Source organism: Capsicum annuum, chromosome 4 (assembly GCF_002878395.1).
Source record: "Capsicum annuum cultivar UCD-10X-F1 chromosome 4, UCD10Xv1.1, whole genome shotgun sequence".
Lineage (NCBI taxonomy): Eukaryota > Viridiplantae > Streptophyta > Magnoliopsida > Solanales > Solanaceae > Capsicum > Capsicum annuum.
The window spans coordinates 230,544,535-230,560,721 of NC_061114.1; the positions used below are offsets into that span (position 1 = coordinate 230,544,535).

At 35.8% G+C, this 16,187-nt stretch overlaps 2 protein-coding genes across 3 annotated transcripts; one reads left to right on the forward strand and one right to left on the reverse strand.

The window, feature by feature from the left end:
- Positions 1–2,946: 2,946 nt before the first annotated feature.
- LOC107866805 (WD repeat-containing protein DWA2) lies at positions 2,947–10,667 on the reverse strand. The gene is made up of 14 exons (XM_016712801.2): positions 10,465–10,667; positions 10,221–10,304; positions 10,013–10,145; positions 8,737–8,848; positions 7,480–7,579; positions 6,614–6,741; positions 6,218–6,287; positions 5,147–5,235; positions 4,899–4,944; positions 4,537–4,610; positions 4,357–4,427; positions 4,227–4,285; positions 3,615–3,672; positions 2,947–3,509 (listed from the first exon to the last, which is right to left on the reverse strand). The coding sequence occupies exons 1-13, from the start codon at positions 10,507–10,509 to the stop codon at positions 3,631–3,633; spliced, it is 1,053 nt and encodes a 350-aa protein (XP_016568287.1). The 5' UTR covers positions 10,510–10,667; the 3' UTR covers positions 2,947–3,509; positions 3,615–3,630.
- Positions 10,668–11,720: 1,053 nt separating this feature from the next.
- On the forward strand, positions 11,721–16,084 carry LOC107866803. 2 transcript variants are annotated; one of them, XM_016712799.2, is made up of 7 exons: positions 11,721–12,077; positions 12,623–12,712; positions 12,989–13,069; positions 13,206–13,337; positions 14,526–14,744; positions 15,046–15,138; positions 15,566–16,084. In XM_016712799.2, the coding sequence occupies exons 1-7, from the start codon at positions 11,853–11,855 to the stop codon at positions 15,725–15,727; spliced, it is 1,002 nt and encodes a 333-aa protein (XP_016568285.2). In that variant the 5' UTR covers positions 11,721–11,852; the 3' UTR covers positions 15,728–16,084. The 2 variants fall into 2 exon arrangements, with proteins under 2 accessions (XP_016568285.2, XP_016568286.2); XM_016712800.2 differs by having other exon boundaries at positions 11,735–12,077; positions 12,626–12,712.
- The last annotated feature ends 103 nt before the right edge of the window (positions 16,085–16,187 follow it).

Below are 16,187 nucleotides of genomic sequence, written 5' to 3' on the forward strand. Positions count from 1 at the left end.
TAGGAGGATTTTTAGGTAGTTATAGATAAATATGGTTGATGGTGAAGGGACCAAAAAGTAATATTGATAAAGTAGGAGGATGATCTCGAAAAATGTGGGGGCTACTTCGAATTTGCGATTGGGTCCATTGACTTGTGATTTGTATCCATTTTGCCACAATGGATTTGCCACGTGTCATCCATACTGAATCAGCTTTGTGGGACCCAATTTACCATTATATTTCCATTTGGTACACCAAATCAAATAAGGAAGAATGTCTGATTGAACAATTTTACTATTGCATAAAATAATCACGAAATTAATTAATAACTCACTCAAATATCACTTAAAGTTAATTTCAACTTTTATACAAAATTAGTTTCTTTATCTTACGTAACGAAACGACCCTAAATTCCAAAAATGACAAAGTAGAAATGAGTCACCAATTCTCACCATTTAACTTGTTATGTGTAATAATGCTTTGCTTTCTTTTGAAAACAACAATAACAACAAATCCAGTGCATTCCCACAAAGTGGGGTCTGAGGTGAGTAAGATGTATGCAGATCATACTGCTACCTCCGAAGAAGTAAAGAGCCTGTTTCCGATAGATCCCCGACTCGAGATATAGAACAGTAACAAGGGAATGAATGACACAACAGAAAATTCGTGATAAAAAATAATGTCACTAGAAAACAGAGAAAATACGACATACGATAAATAAGGGCAACACGAAAGAGAGGAAAAAAAATACGAAAGGAAACCTACCTAGTTGTAACATACTCACACATACCAAAGACACCTAAGAATACTGAGATTCCTGCCCGGCAATACAAGGTCTCACCTAACCGCTTGCTACACCTCACACACTCACACTAGCCTTCTACCCTTATCTGCGACCTCCACACCTTCCTATCTAAGATCATGTCCTCAGTAAACTGAAGCTGCTCCATATCGTGTCTAATCACTTCTCTCCAGTACTTCTTCGGCCTGCCTCTACTTCTCCTGAAACCATCCAAAGCTAGTCTCTCACACCTACGAACTGGGGCATCCGCGCCCCTCCTCATCACATGCTCAAACCATCCCAGCTTTCCTTCCCTCATCTTGTCCTCTACTGACGTCACTCCCACCTTCTCCCGAATAACTTCATTTCTTACTCTATCCCCTCTAGTAAGCCCACACATCCAATGCAACATCCTCATTTCCGCCACCTTCAATTTTTGAATGTGGGAGTGCTTGACTGGTCAACACTCCGATCCATACAACATGGCCGGGCAGACTGCCACCTTTGCTTTCTTTTGAAAAAAATGACTTTATTATATTGATGAAGATATGCTATGTTTTTTTATGGTAAGTAGGCGCGGTATTTTTAGGGGACCTAAAGCTAATTTAAATTCATATTACGTAAAGCTCACTAAAAGAGAAAACTATTTCCTAAGATCTTATGTTTTCTCAAAACTCAAATATGGAACCTCCTAACTTAAAAGTACAGCGACATATTCATCTCACCAACTCAAATTTGGAACCTCCTAACTTTAAAGTATAGCAACATATTCATCTCACCATGACCTTTGATGGTAAGATGTGTTTATGGTTACTCGTGTTTTGTTCATTGATTGAATATTGAATAAGGAACTAATTTTTTTATTAGAAAAATATGTTAAAAAAATAATTGACCATATAATGGTATTTTAGCAGAAGAATTAGTCGAATTATTTTAAATTTTGGAAAATATTTTTAAAAAATAAATGTACATGTATAGTTCGAAAAAAATGATGTAGGTTCTAATTAACCAAGATATTTTACATTTAAATGCTTAAGAAATGTAAAAATTGCCTGGTTGGGTGGACTAAAAATAGTAAAGGTAAGAAAAATGATCCTTTTGATATTGCCTCCATTTATTCCTGTCATATTTCCTCATTCAAACAATTAAATAATGCAGACGCAAGCAATTGCATGTGGGAATTGGCAAAGCATAATATTGTAACCAAATTAAGGCAGACAGGAATATACCAAATGCTGATACAGTGATACGATTATTTGAACTGTCACTTCCGATATATGCTTTCACGAAGTTAATCAGGCAAGAGACCATCATTAGTTAATTAAGGTGTGATTCAATTTACAGGAAAATAAGATTTCAATTTTCAGTGGACAGCAGAAGCAAATAAAAAAATAAAAAAAAGGTTCAATCTTCTGTCGAAAATAACCTCTTATCTCACATCTAAGGTCACTAGTGATATGGACTACTTGGTGGAAATATGGTGAATATGGTGTTGTTGATGATTAGGTTCAATCTGAAAGTTCACAGCAGTAAACTCTATATATTATGGATTCAAAATTATTAATGTTTATTAAAACGTGAAAAGTGATGGTACTTTTCAAAAGAATGCCAATATAACTTTTGATGGGAAGTAGTATTACTGATTTACTTGGAAAATAAATTAACCATACGAATCATTGATCTGGTGCAAATGGTAGAACCATACCCTGCTCACCACGTGTCAACGAGAAAGTGTCTGATGACATGGCACAAGGTACATGCTGACACTGAAATCTGAACATTTTGGATAAGCTGACTCACCATATCATCCTAACACATTACACATGACCACTGACACACCATTCATGGTGAAAAACAACTCCACGTGTACAATGAAAAGATGACTTTTTCTTTTAAAATGATTCTGACCCTGACTTTTTGCTGTTGAACTAGGAAACCGAACCACTTTTTGCCAAGTTGTAGATATGCTATCCCTGTATGTTTTGGATAAGCTTTGGGTCAATTCAATAACTAGTAAGGTGTAACAAATATTCCAATTTGGAAATCCCCCCTGTTGAAACTTCTATAGCCACCATTTTCAAACATCATTTGGCACCTTCTAACACAAATCACATCGTAAACAGATACTAGACTCTCCGTTTATATCAAACCAAAATCAAATCAAATCAATAAATGCATACTCAAATCAACAACAATCACAAGGGTCTATAATCTTTTTGTGGAATATTAACGTAACATATTTTCGTGAAAATAAACTATTACAGTAAAAAGATTATGGCGATATGAACCCAGTTATATGTGCGTTCAAGGAAAAGTGGTCATCAAATTGTGTGGACTTAACACTTGGCCAGAGAAGAACAAAGTGTGCTTTAGTGACCTTGTGACATAGTTGGACAATATCATTGAGTGGGTCCCATTAAGAGTACCTGTCGGGAAGTTCATGGATAAGAGAATCTAAAAAGATGCAAAGATGTGACATCACTTTTCTCTGACCCTCTTAAGACGTGCAAAGATACAGCAACCATAAACTATAGTGAATGGAAAATGTAAATGACCATGTGCCATACGTTTAAGCAAATTCAATCTGGAGTGAATCAGCAGCATGAAAATGAAACTGCAAACGTCATACTAGATAAAATCTAAGAGATCTCTCTTGCAAAATTCTGCTGTTCCACCTCGGCAGCGTTAACTCCATCGTCAACACATGTTTCAATTTCAAGAATACTGACAGGTTTGGATGGGGACATACTGGAATGATACAAACATAAAAGGAGATTAGTGGCAAAGAGATAATGAGGCTAAAAGATGTATCAAGAGTTGATACTAAAAGATGTATCAAGAGTTGATACTTACTTCCGGTTGTTCTAATTTATTTTCTTGGAAGATGAGACTTTGTTGATTCTACAACCACCTGCTTACCATTCCCCACGTTAAAAAAAAGTTAAAACAACAAAACATTTGGTGCCAATTCTCAGAAGCTACAATTCCAGTTCTTAATTTATAACAGGACAAAACTCTTAGACCATATAACAGGTATTAGAAATAATAAGCAAATTGCCAAAATACACATGCACAAGTGTGGGAACATCTTCTATGACATCCTGAAATCTAGACTCAGAATTCCCACACAAGAGAAGACAGATGCAACCAGAAGGAAACTTATAACTCACTTCATATTGCTTATAAATATATAAAATAATAGAAACCATGATGTTAAATAAATGTATTAATTGAACAAGCTAAAGACAGCTAACAAAAGATTGTTGTTAAAAACGTTTGTGCAAAAAATTTACTAGTCTATTCGTCTATTGACCAAAAAAAAATCCAACAGCATTTGCAGCAATACTTCATATTGTTAATGCAAATCAAAGCTAGAGTAGTTCAAGACTGCAAAATCTGCGGTTTAATTTGTACAGACATTTATATTTTTTGGTTCTTCTGACAAATACCAATTAGAGATCTTACCCTTCCATCATATGACAATGATGCAAATATCCATGGCTCTCGACAGCTCCAAGCAAGTCCTAACCAAGATGGACTAGTCAAGTTATGCTTACAAAGTTAGCTGACAAGGGAACAGCAATTGCGTACTTACCATATACACTGTCTTCATAGTCACTGTATGAATTAAGCAATGGATCCACTGGCTTAATAGGGGAGTCAAAGCTGAAAATCAACAAACTTAATGAGAAACAGAGAGATCTTTCTCAAGTGCTTCTTTTGTAGCTTTTTTTCTCTTTTTGCAGAGAAAAGGAGGAGGGTTTATAGTAAGGACCTCTCTGAAGTTGGGTTGTCACCACTAGGCGGAGAAGCCAGCCACAGATTGACAGCAGAATCAGTTCCAGCACTCTGCCAAGGATTTGTTTCAACAAAAAATTATAAAACGACCAAAGTAGAACACAGCTTTTTTTTATCACTAAAACCATATGCATAATAGGTAAGACATGAAAGACACTATCAAGACCTCTCGGTGTAAGTTACAGAGTCAAAAGAAGTTACTATCCTATATCTAAAAAGCATCAGATAGACTGCTTTTATTTTCTGGGAAGATTCAGCATGGCTCAGAGGGTGTGTGCACAAGTGTGCTTTCTACATAGATAGGATAGATAAACAGATATAGGAAAAAAGAGAGAGAACCAGAATTAAGTCTTCATATTCGGGATTGCATTTGACAGTCCATGTCCTGTGAACAAACATCAACTGCATTTAGTCAATATGGAAACAAAAATCCAGAAAGAAATATCTAACCCTAACCAACAGAGTTGAGATTCATTAATTAGTAGGGCATATAGTGAAACACCTACTGAAGGACAAGACAATAATCTTATATAAAGAACTCAACTAATTAAAGAACAGTAAGCAGCTTCATTATTGCCATATAGTACCAGTGAGTATGTCCAGGGAGGTCAAGGACTGGAAACTTCAGCATTCTAAGATCCCATATATGTATCCCAGATTCATCTTCAGCCGTTACCTGCAGAATTTAAACACATAATCATTGACACTGAACGCCTGCTTTCTCCCAGAGAAAAGAAAAGAAGCTAAACCAAATTAATTTGAATATTTTAAACAGACAGTTGAAAATTAAGATTGTAAAGTTATGATAGCAATGCGTCGTACATAGAAAACTAATAGTACCAGTTTCTCCTGGATACCTACTTTGAATCTTATTAAAAAATGCGAGCCAAACGCATGCAGAGGCGAGAAAACAAGATTCATTAAGCTCAACTAACTATTCATATTTCACGTTGATGTCTTTCTTGGTATCTCCTTATTTTCTCTTTAGAGAAACTAATAGTCGTGCTCCAAAAATGACAGAGGAACTCACCAACTGGGTCATTGTTAATGGACAGAAAAAGTTAAAAGGACACAGGATAATCATCTTCATATTTAACTGACCATGTTAAGGGTAACCTACTTCTATTTAGATGGACGGACATACTAAAAACACAAGCGAACTTCTTCAGAAATAAACAACAAATCATTGAGCATAAACCAGAAGCCTGAAAGAGAAATACAGCTATCAAAAACACCAGGCCACAGCCATACACATTAGAGGAAGTACTTTCCATGTCTTGGCATTCATCTCATGTAATCTGTCTCCATAGAATGATCGCTAGCAGGAAACAGAAAGTAGAAAGTTGAAGATATTAGGCTTTAAAGAACAAAAAGAATTGTCCTTCCTTCTTGCAGCAACAAGAGTACATCTCCACATTCCAAATTGAAATTGAAATGTTAGTATGAAAAATCAAAAAGGAAAAGGGAAAAAAGGTTCCTAAGATGGGTGAAAATTAGAGTGTCAAGAACCTCATTGTTAATGTTACACATGCATACAGGCAAAAAGCAGATATTCACACGTTCATAGACATTTACTCAAAAAGATTATTTCATCTGCAAATGGACGACCAATTAAGGGAACGATGCAACTTAATAACTTCACAAAGCTATGTACTTACAAGCATATGTTTTCTCTTCACATTGTAATCCAAATTACGGACATGGGGATGATCAATTGAAGTTGTTTTCCTGCAGTAGAATTACCATGATGTAAATTGTGCAAACAAAGCCCTTACTCCTTGATAATCATTCAAGTAAATGGGCAAAAGCAAAAATAGCTTTACAGAATTTTTCACACCAAGCAAAGACCAGAAGATGCTATCCCGAGAACGATTATACAAGAGGTCTACTTCAGAGCTAGTATGTGCCCAAAACTAGCAAGCTATGTGACTCGAGTGAATCAGTATCCGTTGTAGGGTGTAAAGGGGTACAGGAGTATATAAATTAAAAGGGAAGGAGTTCTTGACCTGTTCTAGGGCACAGAATATAGAGAATCAAGGACCATGTTCACTTACTTCATTGTCCGTAGATCCCAAAGTTGAACTGATGATTCACTTGTTAGCGCTAGAGCATTATAATCATGAGAATCCCATGCGCCCCCAGATAAAGAATGTAGCACACCTGCTGATTCTTGTGATTGTACCTAAATTTTGCAGCAGACCTGAATAAAAATTAGCCCCACAAATCAGAAGTAACAACACGTCTACAACTATGCTCGAGGTTCTCTGGAAGCAAAGAACGGTGATATTGAAGATGAGACAAATAAAAGACTAAGGTAAACGACAGACTACCTTGTACTTCAAACAAGAACATGAAGAGCTAACCAAAAGAACATCAGCAAGATATTATTATTTCCAGTTCAGTTAAATTTACGTTTCAGCTGAAACATAAACCCTCTATTGAATGCAAATTACAAGTTTATTTTGAGTGAGCGATTTACTTTAAGTAATCAAACAGTTCAGTACTTAAAACCTCTAGTCGCGAGGAGCACCAGTGAACTTTTAGCCATCATATAAGCCATTTCAAATGTTTCATCAGCTCTCACTCTCTGTATGCTAACAAGATATTACTATGCCTAAGTTCCTAGTTTGCGGCACTTTCAGACTATCAGAATGTAAACATTCATGCACGATCAACGTATTATGAACTGTGCCTTTGCATCTCCAACCTCTTCTCATGCCAAACAATGATATGCTTCTTGCAGTAGCCTAAAAGAAATGACTGTTCAAGAAAGCTTGTCTGCATCCAAAAAACGTAAACAGGAATACCAAACACGAGCAGCACTTTTTTGAAGCGAAAACTAAACGAAAATAAAGATAAAGCATTTAATTGGTCATTTTTATATGGACAGATCTAAGTATAGCCATATTCTGGAATATACCTGTGCGTTCTTCTTTGAAGTATCAAAGCTCCAGAGGAAAAGATTCTGCTCATCAATGCTAACCAACTTGTCATGTCTTCCTGTTGGCCACCAAAGTGTGCTGCCCACCATTGTGAAATAGATTTTAGTGTCCGAGTAAATAAAATAGATAGTTCTTCGATTTAATATGTAACTCCGTCAGGCTCACCATTTAATACAATAATTAAGAAAAAAAGGCAAGAGCCTCAAGCATGATAAACCAAAAGGGAATTATCATAAACTGTTAACTACGTAAAACATCACAAGCACGAATTAAAACCCAAATTTTTTAGTAATCTACAGCAACTGAAGTTTAATTACTTGACCACCATCTCAAAGAGCTCGAGGTACTTTATGATAACGAAAAAATTTGATGATACAGTAGAACTGCTACTTGAGACCAATAACCTCTGAATTGCTTCATTTTAGAGAACAAAACAAAAAAAGGGAATAAACATGAAACGGAACATAGAAAAAGTTATGACTTTGAACTATTAGGAATTTCCGACCAAAATGAAAGGACTGCATTTCCTGAATATATTTGGAGCACTCATGAATCATGGCATTCCACAAATTTTGGAGATAATATAGGTTAGCTTTGCCGAAGGGTAGTGTTAGAAATGATATCAGCAATCAATGAAACAGTTGGAGATCATATCATCAATATATTAGGCAGAGCAGCTAATGTAGCATTCGGAATTAGAAGAGTACTCAAGTAGCATTGGAAATGTATATCATCAATATACAGGAGATTGTTCGATGGAGTTCCAACTCCAATTTGTAAGCGTTAGTTGTTTGGTTAACCTTTTTAGCTGGGTTAACTTTTCCCATGAAAATAACTTAAATCACCGCTTGGATTTTGTCAGTTCCTTAGCTCTATAAGTATTTTTGTTATTACAGAGCTGAAAAAGACCCCCTTTTTGTATCTTTGCATCTACTGGATGCCTTAATGTAATCTCATTTACTTCATCAAAAAAAGATGATAGGAGTTCTTTTTCCATAAACAGAATCTGCTGTCGGTAGGGTATGTTACAATATTAAGCATTGGAAGTTACAAGGGCAGCATAATGAACATACAGAGTTTAGGATGACCAAAATAAAAGCAGAGTTTGCACAACAACGCATCCTGTATTTCTTCTGTTAAGCATTAGAATCTATTTTTTATTACAAGCATTTAAATATTTTAAGCTCAGGGGCTATGGTAAGCAGTTCACGTTGACCACATTAAAAAGGACTTACCACTTTATCTTCGAACTATGAGCATCAAGAGACGCTATCCTCTCTAGTTGTGGAGAATTCAACTGGCCATACAACTCAGGGATCTGCCATATTGCTGCCCCATATGTGTCACCTACAAATAAATAGAGCATTGTCATAGAACCTTTTTTAATAAGGAAAAGGTAAAATTAAAGAGCATTGTCATAGAACCTTTTTAATAAGGAAAATGTATGATTAAAGAGCACTGCCATAGAACCTAGTACTATCAAAAACATCGAATCATCAACACCAACTACAGTAGCATTCTAACTTTGAATGAAACCCATGAAAGGCAACTCAAATGCAAAGGACATCCTTGTGATCTTGCTTAAACAGACAAGTGAAGATCATAAACTCAACTTATGATCTGATTAAAGGAACGCAATAAAATCAAAAGAAACAAATTATTGCTCAAACACCAATGAATATTAGTTCTATCCAAAAATATCGAAACACGAGAATCAAGATCAGTGCGACTCAACCAATCAACATGAATTAACTATGCATCAATCCCAAAATAGTCAGCTCAACTAAATGAATCCTTTGTATTCATTCCACTCTATGGACAACAGTAACTTCTAAAATGTAAAAATGTGGCACATGGGCCTAACTCAACCCAAAGGCTAGCTCGTGAAGAGGGGATTGTGCAAGTCCACATAAGCAAGCTACCACTCCATTTCCCAACCAACAAGGAACTCTAACCCACTCTAACACCCCTTCACACCCAAACCCAACTAGAGCGTGGGCTGAGAGTCTAATGGAGATGAACTTGGTTCTAATACCGTGTAAAGATAAGACATCTAGCCTAACTCAACCCCAAAAGCCAGATCATGCGGGGAGAATTGTCCAGGTCCATATAAGCAAACCACCCACTCCCCAATAAGTGCGGTACTCTAACCTACTCTAACACAATGCAGATAGAACTTCCACATGATCAAGCTTAAAGAGAACTGTCATGCACAGCTACTAAATAGTAAATTCCACTTTTAATCTTACAAATCTAAAAAATCAACAGACGAAACAACAAACTATCTGCATTCAGCTCAATTCATCCCAAATTCTTCAAAAATTAGACCGCAAAAAAAAAAAAAAACTAGGTGATTTCTTTCCACCTGTACTAGCTACCTATCACTTGCTGCTGGTGGGAGATGTCACGTGTCCCATGGAATTAGTCTACGTGCACGCAAGCTGAACCAACACAACAATTATCAAACCAAAAAAATAAAAATAAGAACATTTACTAATCGAGTAAACTTACCGGAAGAAAAAACAGTAGAGAAAATACGTTGATCAAACGGACACGAAGCAAGGTCCCAGATCTCATTAGGATGAGAAAAAAGACCTTCACAGATCAGTTCAGTACCAGCTGAAGAAATCCGTATCAGATGCACCTGCAAAACACCACATTACCAACAAATTCACAATAAATTACCCAAAAAAATTGCCTCATTAAGCTAATTAAGAACCTCATTTTCTTCTTTAAGGCTAAGAGTTCCGGTAAGGAAACTAGTATGATCCGTATCAGCTTTCACATCGGCGATACATCGTGCCTGAACAGATAAAAATGAAATTAATCAGTGACCAATTAGGGCTTATGAGAAATTAAAGTACCAAAATTGGGATTAAGCTGTAAGTATCACGTGGATTTATTCGATGTGCACCAAAGCAGACCCGAATACTACAGTTATAAAAAAAGAAATTGTGATTAACCTGATATTTGAGACCATAACCGATTCCATTTGATCCTCCTTGCATTGAATTGCAACGTAGAGAAATTTTCCCGGTTTAAATTTTTCTTTTGCCTACTTGAGCAGATCTTTGTAGTGTTGTTGATATTTTGGAAGTTGACGCAATACTTTTTGTGTGTTTTTGCAATATTTTGGATTTAAGATTTAAAAATAAATAAATAAATTATTCTATTTGTTTAATTTCCATTTTTTTTTTTCATATTTGAAAAGAAAATTAGGTGAAGCTGATTCTTTTTTCTTTATTTCTTTTTTTTTTTTTTCCAATCACACCAAACACACACATAAATAACATAGTGAAAATTGATCACCTCTTAAAAAAAAAACACTTTTGTATGTGTGTTGTTTAAGTTGAGGTCTTTTTCAAAGACAGTTTTCATGACCTTCGTAGAATATAATGTGACTAAAAAAAAACTCGTTTCTCGAATTATCATTACCCTTATATAGAGAGATGTTGCAATTTTTCTCATGATTAATTAGCTTTCAACGTAATTTTTCACTTACTTTTATCTTATCAATCTGTTAACCCGTGAGACAATCCATCTTCCTCGTCTTAATGACTAAGTACATAAAGTTTTTGTCCAAGAATTCTTCAGACAATTCATCTAAATTTGAGGTCACGACGATGGTTACGGTCAATTACCAGCTTCCTTGTGTGTCGGTTTTGAAAGTAAAACTTGAACTACAATCGTCTTGATTTCTACTAAATTTGTGACATGATATATTATGATATCCGCTTCAGTTTTTGCTTTCAGTTGCCTTATACACTCGGTGAATTATTTCATACCGGTATCCCGAATCTAGAAATACTGCATTCATTCATGCAAGTCCCTGGCAAACCTTCTCAATAGAATGGTCAACCCCTACCTCTACCTCTACCTCACATTCCCCTCTTGAAGCCATTCGTAATTAATCTCTCACACATATGTGCACATCATCTTCACACATCCAAACCATCTCAGTCTCACTTCCCCTGCACTTATCGGCCATCGAAGTCACTCCTTCCTTGTACCATATATCGTTATTTCTAATTTTAAAGTATGGCCAGACATCCATCTTAGTATCCTCATTTTCCTCAACTTTTCTTCATACCAAACACACCCTTAAGTAACATGGGTGAAAATTGACCACATCTTACAAATTTTCCAGAATGTATAAGAGCCCAAAAGTCTCATATCGGACCTGATAAAAATGAGCCCAATACAAAAGATGACCCGAAAGGCCCATAATCATCACTCACCCACTCACTCACTCCAATTCAATTCCTCTTCCAATAAGCTTTTCATGTGTTATCGTTAATGGAGATATAATAGGGTTTTAGCGTTTTCCAACGTTAAACACAAACAACTGAAAATGTCTTCGTTAACGTTGAAGCCAACGTTTCTGTTACAATCTTATGTTTCTTCGTCTGTCGGAAATCGACGGCTTTGTTCAGGATTTATTATCTTTCAGAAGAAAACATTTAGCAAACAGAAATTCAATTTGAGAGCTCAATCTTTCGATTCATCGCAAAATAACAGCGAAAATGGTAGTAAAAGCTCCGAGAAAAATGATTCTAAACTTCCCAATGGCTCTGTGGTACTTAATTTCACAGTCTTTGTACTTTCGTACTCTGTATGTTTTAGTTTGTTTGTCTTACTTTCCTTTTTTGTTCGTTTTTGAAAAAGTCTCTTTCCTTTTATAGCAACTTGTTAAATTTAAACTGTTCAGCTGACATTTTTAATACCAGTACATTTCAAATATTTTGAATTGTGATTATTGTGACTTAGAGTACTTTTTATGTATTTTCTGAATATATAAATTTTGCTTCAAAAGAATTGAAGATTTCATGTTTGAATTCACGGTTAAAATTAAATTGTTTCTCTTGAAATCCGAATAGTGCTACGTAAATTGGGAGGAAGGGAGTAATTTAGTTTAAGATTATAAGATTCAAAGTATTTCTTTAGTTCTTTTAAACTCCATGTCGAGTCAAAAGCAGATAAACAAATTGAAATGGAGGGAGTATTTTATTTGGAATTAGGTGTAGGATCTTTTTGAAGTTTACAAATGTTAGTCTGTTTAATATTGTGACAAATTGCTGGAAAACAAGTAGAAAGATTTCAATTTTAGTAATGTTATTGCAGCAGAAGAGCAGAAGGGAAATTCTACTGGAGTATGTGCAAAATGTACAACCAGAATTCATGGAGTTGTTTGTGAAAAGGGCACCACAGCAGGTATTTGCTGTAAAGTTTCGTTCTTTGAAGATTTTGTGTGTGTTTTTCGGGTATTTTATGCTTGATAAAGCAGTCACAATTGGCTCAAATAGAGTGGAATGGTTGTAGAGGAACTCAACTCTTTATCAGAAGAAGGGACAGAACTAATTTGGGATTGAAGCGTAGTTGTTCTTTTTGTTGTTAAGTGCATGTCTGAAATAGCTAACGCAACTTGAAATTCGTTTGATATTCAAGGTACTAATGTAAACGTTTCTTGATAATTGATATGTGTGCTAGGTAGTTGAGGCAATGCGCCAAACAGTGACAAATATGATTGGAACATTACCTCCACAATTTTTCGCCATTACTGTAACCACGGTAAGTTGCTATGATCTCAATGCTTGCAAGCTGTGATATATCAGATGAGATCTTAATTCTTTGATAGTTTGATTAAGGACGTATATGTCATCTCTGGAGCTGATGCTAATTTTGGGTGATGTTGGCTTTTACTTAGGTCGCTGAAAATCTTGCTCAGCTTATGTATAGTGTGTTGATGACTGGATATATGTTTAGGAATGCTCAATTTCGGTTAGAATTGCAACAAAGCCTGGAACAGGTTGCCCTTCCTGAAGCACAGGAGGAAAAAGTAAGTTCTCTCTGGTGTGTGCTATTTCCTGCTAATTGATTTTGCTGCCATTTTCTGGGACTAAACAAATTACTCTTTTTACTGCAAAAATGTATTGTTTTCCATTCAGATAGTTATCCTCAACCTGTCTTGATTGTTTTGGAGTTACTCATGCCTTTTCATCGGGTAGAAGCCTGTTAGCATCACTTGGAGGATAAAAGACATTTAATACTAAATAGTAAAAAGACAAAACAGGCAAATGAAAGTTTAAAAACTTTTCCCTCCATAAGGCTGATAGGAAAAGATCATCCATTGTATTATTTTAGGAAGGTGCACATCTGCTATGTCGGCATGGTGGGCAGCTTGCCGTGTCTATTGCAACAGACGGAGGGGTAAATGACATCAATCTGTTAGTAAAACTATTTCTGGTTTTTCTCTTTGTTTCCCAGAAAAGTTTGATTGGAAAAGCACATCTTTTTGAGTGTAAAGATCACAATTTCCGAATAGAATTATGACTGAATAACAGGAAAGAGGTTCTATTAGCTTTTTAACTTTCAAACCTAATGGCTTTCAATTTGTACCTGCATCTGTTTTGCTTATTTATTGTTTGTTCCCTCTTCTTTTACTTATGTTGATGGAAGGTAGGGTGTTACAATCTGTATTCCAATTTTTTTCCTTTCTAAATTTAAGCCAACCGAGTCGAGAAATAACCTTTTGGGTTGTGAATATGTTTTAGAATCAATTCCCCACACTTGACATTTCATTTAACCAGCTTCTGAACCATACTTTCAGGACCTTTAAATCCTTTTTAGTGCGGTGCTACTTGTCTTGAGTGGTTAACAAACTTGCTTAAGACGAATGCAGTTGAAGCTATTATTCCTGGGAACTGTTATATATATCATACCGTCAACTAGAAGTCTTCAATGAAGATATTCTTGCATTACTGATGAATTTACTTTTGTGACTTGTCTGACAATTGCTATCATGTTGTCTACAGTATCCATTGCAAAAATTCCATCTTTTATTTTTAAAAAATTAATATTGCTTTCTTTTCTTTCTCACGTTTTGTTTTCTGGTTCATCTGAAGATATGTTCCTTTGCTTGAAAATGTTAAGTCCATCCTGCCGTCATGAGAACTGCTGCTTGAAACCCTATTTTGGCCAAGCCAATATTTCTGATGTGTAACTTAGAATTATTTTGACTGTTCAGGATTCACCAGATTATGCATCAGGTACCCAGAAAAAGGTGACTGGAGAAGTCATAAGGTGGAATAATGTTACAGGTCCTGAAAAAATAGATGCTTTGAAGTATATCGAGTTGCTTGAAGCAGAAGTGGAGGAATTGAATCGTCAAATGGAAAGGAAATCTGCTGGTGGTTATAATGAGCTGTTGGAGTATCTAAAGACTCTTGAGCCCCAAAATATCAAGGTCAGCATGCTTGCTACTGGAATTGGGGGAGGGTATTTGAACATTCTAGGATGATTTAACATAGGTGGGCAAGGTATTTAAAGATTTCAGGATGCTGTAGCATAGGTAGTTACAGTATCTCTTAAATGCTGTTTATTTTGTATTGGTTTTTCTGATTTTACATGACCACTATAGATTATAGGCGAGTATACCTGTTTCACATCTGAACTAGTGATTGAGTGTGCACTTATTCCTTTATATAAATTTGTTAATTCTTAACGGAAGAGGTTATTCATTTTTGTTGTATAATGAGACATTGCAGGAGCTAACCAGTACAGCCGGAGAAGATGTTGTGCTTGCCATGAATGCTTTCATTAAGCGTCTCTTAGCTGTTTCAGATCCTAGTCAAATGAAGGTATAACATTTTCATATTTTGCTTGTTAAACTTATTAAATGCTGTTTTTGTGATACTGCTTCTTTCACTTATCTACTTCTCTGTAGGTAGTGGTATGGACTGCATACATCTTACCCTCCCCAGACCCCACTATGTGGGAATACACTGGGTTTGTTGTTGTTGCTTCTTCCACTTATAAAAGAAAAATATCAGTTACACCAGTCATTTTCTCAATTCGTTTCTGCTAAGATGTGTGTCTTCTGTGACGGGGATGTGTGTAAAATTTCCCTCCTCATGCCTATTTTGACCAAAGCATATTAGATATCAACTATTGAGACTTATATTCATGGGATCCTACTAAGAAATGTCAACCTAATTAAAAAAAGTGTTCTCCTTCTTCCTACCCTCCACAAGTTTTCTTTACCTTTTTATTTCATATGTAATGCAGACTAGTGTAACAGAGACAAGTGCCCCAGAACTTGCCAAACTGCTTTATTGGCTCATGGTGGTTGGTTATAGCATACGGAATATTGAAGTCCGCTTTGATATGGAACGGGTACTAGGTACTCCTCCAAAGCTCGCTGAGCTGCCTCCCGGTGAAAATGTTTAGGCACCTCTGGAAAGTGTCATATATATAGCAAGCATTGAAAAGCTGAAGCAACATGCATTTTGCATGAGCTTTTGTTGGTGGAGAGGGGTCAATAACAAAATGTTATCGAGCTTGTACAATTATCTGGGAGGACAACAGTGGAAATTGGTTTTAGTACATTTTCTTCGTTCACCTCCCAGCTCCCATTCCCCCTATTATTCTCAGATTGAGAGCATCATTAAAATGCTGATACGAAGAAACTGTACTAAAAATTGATATACAATAGAACTTATGTGAGTTGTCCTGATTCCTCGCCCTGTAACATGTACCTTTCTCTGGTTACTGGAATGAAATTTTTGTCTAAACATTATTCGACAACTTGATTGTATCAGATCTTGTGATCAAGAGGCGTTTGGATTTATTTTCATTGCTATTAAAGTTTGAGAAATCAAAGTATTTGGAGTTCAAGCTGAAAATGACA

Bases quoted from the DNA above. Each gene is read 5' to 3' on its own strand.
- LOC107866805 (XM_016712801.2), bottom strand. From the start codon at position 10,509: ATGCAAGGAGGATCAAATGGAATCGGTTATGGTCTCAAATATCAG. The intron at 8,849-10,012 runs GTAAGTTTACTC...ATTTATTTGTAG, and splicing joins CTCTACTGTTTTTTCTTCCG to GTGACACATATGGGGCAGCA. The intron at 4,611-4,898 runs GTTCTCTCTCTT...AATCCTTGGCAG, and splicing joins AATATGAAGACTTAATTCTG to AGTGCTGGAACTGATTCTGC.
- LOC107866803 (XM_016712799.2), top strand. From the start codon at position 11,853: ATGTCTTCGTTAACGTTGAAGCCAACGTTTCTGTTACAATCTTATGTT. The intron at 12,713-12,988 runs GTATTTGCTGTA...TATGTGTGCTAG, and splicing joins TGAAAAGGGCACCACAGCAG to GTAGTTGAGGCAATGCGCCA. The intron at 13,338-14,525 runs GTAAGTTCTCTC...TTGACTGTTCAG, and splicing joins CTGAAGCACAGGAGGAAAAA to GATTCACCAGATTATGCATC.